General features: G+C 35.9%; 1 protein-coding gene across 1 annotated transcript; it reads right to left on the reverse strand.

Moving 5' to 3' along the window:
- Positions 1-4,376: 4,376 nt before the first annotated feature.
- On the reverse strand, positions 4,377-6,321 carry LOC113731347 (allene oxide synthase 3-like). Its single transcript, XM_027256561.2, has one exon. It carries the CDS (start codon positions 6,090-6,092, stop codon positions 4,626-4,628), a length of 1,467 nt encoding a protein of 488 aa, XP_027112362.2. The 5' UTR covers positions 6,093-6,321; the 3' UTR covers positions 4,377-4,625.
- Positions 6,322-6,967: the final 646 nt, after the last annotated feature.

A 6,967-nucleotide genomic window follows, 5' to 3' on the forward strand; every position in this document is an offset into this window, starting at 1 on the left:
ACCAGTTTACAGGGAAATATTTGGGTTTTCTTAGTTGTGCAAAGAATGAGGAGAGGGAGGGTGCCACGTCGACGTATTGAATTTGGTCGGTTTGTTTCCCTAACTGTTATATTATTACAAGCAACTAGTCAACCGATGCCAGTTGGCATTGCTTGATTTTTGTGCTTTTTAGTATTTATTTATCGATTAAATCTTATATACATCAATACATTAATTATCATTGTTAAATTCGTAACAGTAGTTATTCCCATTAAATTTGACATTCAAAATTATATCATCATCGTAAAAAATTGTCATTAATACATTATTACTATTAAATTCATAAAATATATGTATATATTAAATTTAAAATTTATACAATTATTATTCATGCAAAACAAAAATACTACTATTAGTGCACGTCAGAGGCCGACTGACTTCGAGTCGTACACTCCAGTGATTCTCTTCATATATCTAAAGTAATACGTTGTACAGGTGGCCTTCAATGGACGAGCTATACAATGTGCACGTCAGATATCATCAGCTGGCAAGAGACGTTGCAGGAGGCCGACGTGTGCAAAAGGATAGCACGGAATAATGCTGATGTGGCATGTGATAATTTTTTTTTTTTTTTTTTTTTGGGTATTATAGGGAGAGAGGCCACGAAGAATAAGCTGTCCCACCATCAAATGCTTTTCTCCTGAAAGGGATTATATTTCTTCTTTTTCTGGAACGGGAGAAGGGAGGAAGAAGAAGTAAGAGGAGCCGGCGTTCTAAAAATAAGGAAGTAATATGTGCTTCGAGTATTCAACCCATTTTTGTTCACCGATTTCGACCAATTAAGAGATTGTACGTTAATGAATGGGCTTTTACAGATAAAATACTTAGTTTTATTCTTCCAATGTTACAACCTCTTATATTTTTCAACAATTTCCATGTTCTCAAGGTGGGATCTAAAATGCAGATAGGAAACTTCTTTGGAATGAGTTTTTTTCAGCCAAAATCATCTAAAAATCCCCAGAAACAGTTAGAGAAGTGAAAGTTTTTTTCTCGATACAAAAAGTTTTACATAGTTCAAAAGATTCTAGGAGCGAGAGAATTAATAGATGCTGTGTAGGGCAGGGCCAAGAAAATGGTTTCTCCCCACGAAATGAATGTTTGCTTGAGCCTTGAAGACGATGGCAAGGCAGAGTGTACAAATGCGAGAGTAAATTAGACTGTGATATTGGCCCAACAGCCTCATCCTTCCATTTGCCAGCTTACATGAAACAAATCTTTATTGCAGCCACCCACCCAAGTCATTGCCATCTTTGCTGGCTCACAATTTATTGGCATGACATTCAAATCCTGCAACATCTTCATTGTGTATTCATTGACGTTCGTATCACCAATTGAGAAAGCCATAATGGCCACGAAAATGTAGCACCTCAATTGTGGGCCACTCATGGATTACTGAAGCCTGGGGCATCAATTCGGGCCATAAGGACAGCAAGGAGTGGTTCTGAGGCGCACGGCTACATTCCAGTTCTACGTACAGTACTCAGCCATGCACTTTAATTTGAGTCGAGCAGAGGCGTCCTGCTAGAAGCGCTTGCCGTTATTGGAACTAGCGGGAAAAACACACCCTTAGACTTGCTTTTATTAAAATCAATAGAAGTTATTATTTTTTTTTGGCAAAAAAGACAAACAAATAAAAAATGAATGGAAGTTACTTGGTGCAGAAGTTATTGGATTACTAAATTGAGTAATCATTGTCAGTAAATCTTTACTTTTTATAAGGATAAAATTAAAAAACCAGAAAATGACACAAAACATTAACACCAAACCCTCTCCTCATGCTTTATATGTAGGAAGAGAAGATTATTCTCGGTGTCTTGTCCAACTAAAAGAGCCTCTTCTTGTGAGTTGAAAGAAACTTGGCTTTTAGTGAAAAGTTTGTTAAGCAACCTTTAAAAAGAAACTAACTGTGTGCGTGCGTTCTTGCCGCCTCGAGGGAAAAAAAAAACCTTTAAAAAGAAACTAACTGTGTGCGTGCGTTCTTGCCGCCTCGAGGGAAAAAAAAACCCTTAAAAAGAAACGCGTATGTTAAGCATAATTTCATATAGCTAATCGATCAGGATCTGATAGGAAACCACCAGAGTCGACTCAATGATCAAGGAGTGCTATTACAATCTTCTCTTCTGTCGGGTTTATGGCATAAAATTGGGTGTGGCAGGATTTTTTTTTTTTTTTTTTTTTAAGGGCTTGGCAAGGTTCTTGTTTTAGCCTATTTAAGAATAGTAATTGACTAGTATTCTTATCCGTGCTATTTATGAGTTTACATATTTTATAAAAAATAATATTATTTTGTAAAAAAAAGTAATTAAAAAATGATGTCAATTTCTATCAAATTTTTAATAAAAGCAAAGGAAAAAAAATCGTAATCATAAGCTATAGGCAATGGCCTAGCACATCAAAAATCGTAACCCTGTAGACCTCTATATCCCCTTTTTTCCTGCTCTTCCTCTCATCCTACAGCTCAACCTTTTCCAGCCATAGATTACCTATCTTCCATATCCCATGTTTCATCATGTTTCATATGTTTTAGGTAAAACCCAAGGCTGAAATCGAAATCCATGCGAAAAATTGAGTTTGGGTTTTATAGCTTTCATGAAATTCTACCATTTTTAGAGTTTGAAAAATATTTGTCTTAAAAACACTTCTAGAACCAACCAATCAAATGCATCCTTATTTTTTTAAGTTGGTATCGACAAAATTAATTCGCCTTAAAGTTTACCCCTATTATGAGTGTTATACTGGTGATATTTCAAAAAATCATTGTGAGCATGTAATATAATTATAAAGACGTAAGACAAAAAAAAGGAAAAGGAATAAAAATAAACGTACAGAATGGTGACTAATAAATAAAAGATACACCACATATGGATGAATAGTTGACTGTTATAGTTGTTTTATAACTGAATAACGAAGGGTATAGGGCTAATTTCTCTATATCCCAACAAAGGATAAAAACTCACGATAAAAAAAAAAAGAAAATTTGATATTATAGTTTGTCTAATGTTCTCCTAAGAATCCGACTTCCCCATACTACAATGTGTATTTCTCAATTCTCACCCTTACTCCATGATTCGGGATTCTTTATATGACAATTTCAATAATCTATTAGTAATTTGCCAAAACGGATCGCAAATAATTATATGTGTCTTGATATCTTTTAATTTGTGTAATTAAATTAAACATTTTATTTGTTTCTTATCCTACATTAAGACATGAAATTCTTTCCATTTTTCTTTTATTATACTTAATATTTTTATCTTCTATTCTTTTCTCTTTTTTTTTTATCCTACACATAGGAAAATGTTCTATTGGTCATATAAAAGTCTCAAAACAAATGATTTTGCTTCACAAAATCATGTGTTAATAAGCATATGATAGTCAAGAAATTCAAATTTAACTCAAATTTTATTCCAAAAAAAAATCAATAGATGAAAAACCCCAGAGCATAATATCGAATTTTCCTTTTTACTTCTCTATCCCAACATAATCTTATTTATTACAACCCAAAACTAAAAGAGTTAATGTCATTTAAAGAAAAACTAAAGAAATTGAGAGAGGTTTACTTATTATGAGATTTATAAGGTTTAATTGTTAGCTATAAGTTTTGTAAAACTATCCAATTTTAAAGACGGTCATATTTTATTACGGAATTGTTAATAATAAATGATCAAATAACCTATTTTTCAAAAAAAGGTTTTCTAATAGGTGACCAATAGTCATTTGTTAACACACCTAAATTTCATCTAACCAATCATATATATACATACATTAACAACTAATACCTTGCTATGCATTTATAGAATTTCTCCAATTAGTCATACCTTTTTAGAAGTCATACATACATTAGGATTTCTTGGCTTTTGATAGTCTTGCTTGGAAGAAGACCGTCAACAAAGAAGGCAATTAGTAAAGACGATCAGCAAAAATCTTTTTCCTTTTCTTTTTTTTTTTGGCAGAAAAGGTAGTTTAGAATATATGAAGGAAAATGTAGGGTATTGGGTCTATTTTGAAGCATAAATAGTGAAAGCAAGGGTAGTGGATGTAATTTTTAAAATTTAAGGAGAGCTCTCTGAAATTAGTCGAAACCTCAAGGGAGGTTTCTGAAATTATCCCAAGTTTAAATTAAGCATCCAAAATTTTTTGAGTGAGGTAAGTTGATAGTCGAGAAGGGGACCAAGAGGATGATGGATTCATTTTGACCTATGTTAATGACTAACGACGGAATTTAACCTTTTCTCATTTTCCTTTGAGTCTTATTGGATTGGATGGAGAGTAAAAAACGCTATTATGACAATAAATATGAAATTGAATCACTTTAAGAATATTTTTTGTAATGCAAGTTATTTTGGCAAAAAAACTCTAGATTGTACATATATATATAGTATCAGAAGTACAACAATTCTATTACGAGTGATGCTACCAAGCAAAAGACATAAACCTAAAATATATGCACACGCACACATACACGCACAAGTTTATAGATCCCCGTGACCTAAAATATGTAGCAGTAACAGTTGATGAAGATGAACCACCCAATTTTAATTATTAAAGAACTAGTTGATCCCAGGTTTCTTTGAACCGAGACAAGATTACGAAGTGGCCGTGGTTAGTGACGTGACGGTCACCGATGGACCCAACAAAACCGTGGCAGCGTCGACCGTAAAAGTATCGTACTTGAGAAAGAATTCCACTAACGTCAGCCTGGACAAGAGCACCACCAAATCTTTTGCGGGGCATTGCTTATCATTCTGTGATGGATTGTCAGTCTCTCTTCCATTAGACCAATAAACGTACTCAAGCAATTTCTCGCCTTCACCGACGAACCTATCCCCGACAAATTCTTCAGCATTGGCAAATATCTTAGGATCTTTGGTCGCAAACGGCTGATACCCAAAAATCATTTCACCCTTCTTGATCAAGAACGACGAATCGTGGCTATTGATCACGATATCCTCCCTGGCCTTGCCATATTGGAAGGGTACGGGAGGTTCGATCCTCAATGCTTCATATGCCACTGACTTAACCAGGCTCATTCTATTCAATCCAGATAGAGTGACCCCGCCTTCTTCCTTAACAACGGTCCTGATTTCTTCAGCAAGCCGACGATGTAATTTCTCTCCTGCAGCTCCAACCCACTTGATCAGAGCTGGAAATAGGATCTTCATGCCGCCATAAGCGTTGAACCCTGCAAGAAAAACCAAGTTATGGCAAGCTTCATCTCTTTTGATCCCTCTCTTCACAGCTTCGTCCAATATTGTGCTGCCGTACTTGTAAAATGCGTCATAAAGCTTCTGATAGCCTGGTTTTACTAGAAAAAATGGCAGCCCAAATGTGTGTAACAGTAAATCTTCGAGAAAATGCGGTATGAACTTGTTCCCAAGGGATACCAACGGCGCCAACTGGAAGAATAGCCACTTATCAAAACTTGTTGGTCCATCGGACCCAATTTTCGTATCAGGATCAGCAGGGCTCTTATTATCGCAGAGCAAACGAAAGACGAAGTCAAATGAAGCTTGATCGCTGAGGTCGTTGAAATTTGCTTTTCCGTCCTTGGACATATCATCATCCAGCTTAACAAAGAGCTCCGAAAGCGAGCTCTGGAACATTGGGATGAACCGGTTATGTAATTTCGCGAGTTGGGATAGGAAAAGGCCTTTGATCTCGGCGTGGGAAGGCTCATCAGTGTCCAGATAGGCACATGCACGATAGCCACCGGTGAAGGTGGTGGAGGGCATGTAGGTGCCATCAAGAACGTCTTTCTTCTCTACTCTGGAATTGTCGAAGAGGATTGGAAAGCTAACAGCGTCCAGGACTGTGACAACCTTAGAATTATGAGCCATGAAGGGGCCAGGAGGCATATTGCATCTGAAGACTGTGGACTTGTATTTTTCCACTCGACTCCTGAAGAATTCATCCGCGCCTTGCTTGTAATAGTAGTCACTCCGGTCTCTGCGTACCCCGAAAAGGGGCCAGCCGTAGTCACCGGGGATTTCTCTCAATAGAGGCTTTTCCGGCGAAGGGACAGCATCAACATTGGCAGAGAGAGGTGAAGACATGGCTAATGGATTCTTTGTTTTGTGAGGAGAAGTTGATTTTTTTCCTATTTTTTTTCAAGCGACGAGAAGTTGAGTTGATTCTAGGAAACGATAAATAGACCAACAAACAGCTAATTTAGAGTCTATTCTTTCAATAGACTATAGTTGATGCTTCACGCTAATTGATGATGACTTTTTTTCTGCAGTATCTTGTGCTGAGCAAATGGAGCAGGCAAGTTGACTGCAAATTTATAGATGGCTACGCTGCCTGCTACCAGTACTAATATGATGATCTTTAACAGAACATACATGTGCGTGAAATATCCACGGCGTGTGTGCATTGGTTGGCGGAAACGTGTACATTTTGAAGAGTAAAAATACGATTGAAGTTTTCTACATTTCGGGCTTGTACAAACGGAGCACGTATTGAAATTCAATGCTGGATTTCTTGGGAGGACCGGTAACCGCAATAAATGTTAGAAAATTAGTTTAATTTCTTCTACGTAGGTTTCTTGTTTTGTATAAAAATAATTAATTTTAGTTACTTGAAATAGTAGTCAAATAATTTTTATTTTATTTTGATTTTAGAAGTTATTTCTTATCCGTATAAGTTTAGAAATTAGTATTGATTTTCTATTGTTATTTGGCTATTGACCAAATAATGTTATCTATAAATAGATAGGTTGACATATTATAAAGAGACACCTAAGGGACACACCCAAGAGCGTTATATAGCTTTATACATTAGGTGAGAGAGGGTTCTTAGGAGTTGAGAGATGGCATGCAATGGTTGAGTTTTGATTCAAATTGTACTCTTATATAGGATTTTCTTTCTCATAATAAAGAACGTATTTCTTTATAGGTTCAATGATGCAGTCAAATCACGTTAAATATTA

The sequence above is a fragment of the Coffea arabica genome, chromosome 2c, assembly GCF_036785885.1.
Source record: "Coffea arabica cultivar ET-39 chromosome 2c, Coffea Arabica ET-39 HiFi, whole genome shotgun sequence".
NCBI classification, from domain to species: Eukaryota; Viridiplantae; Streptophyta; class Magnoliopsida; order Gentianales; family Rubiaceae; genus Coffea; species Coffea arabica.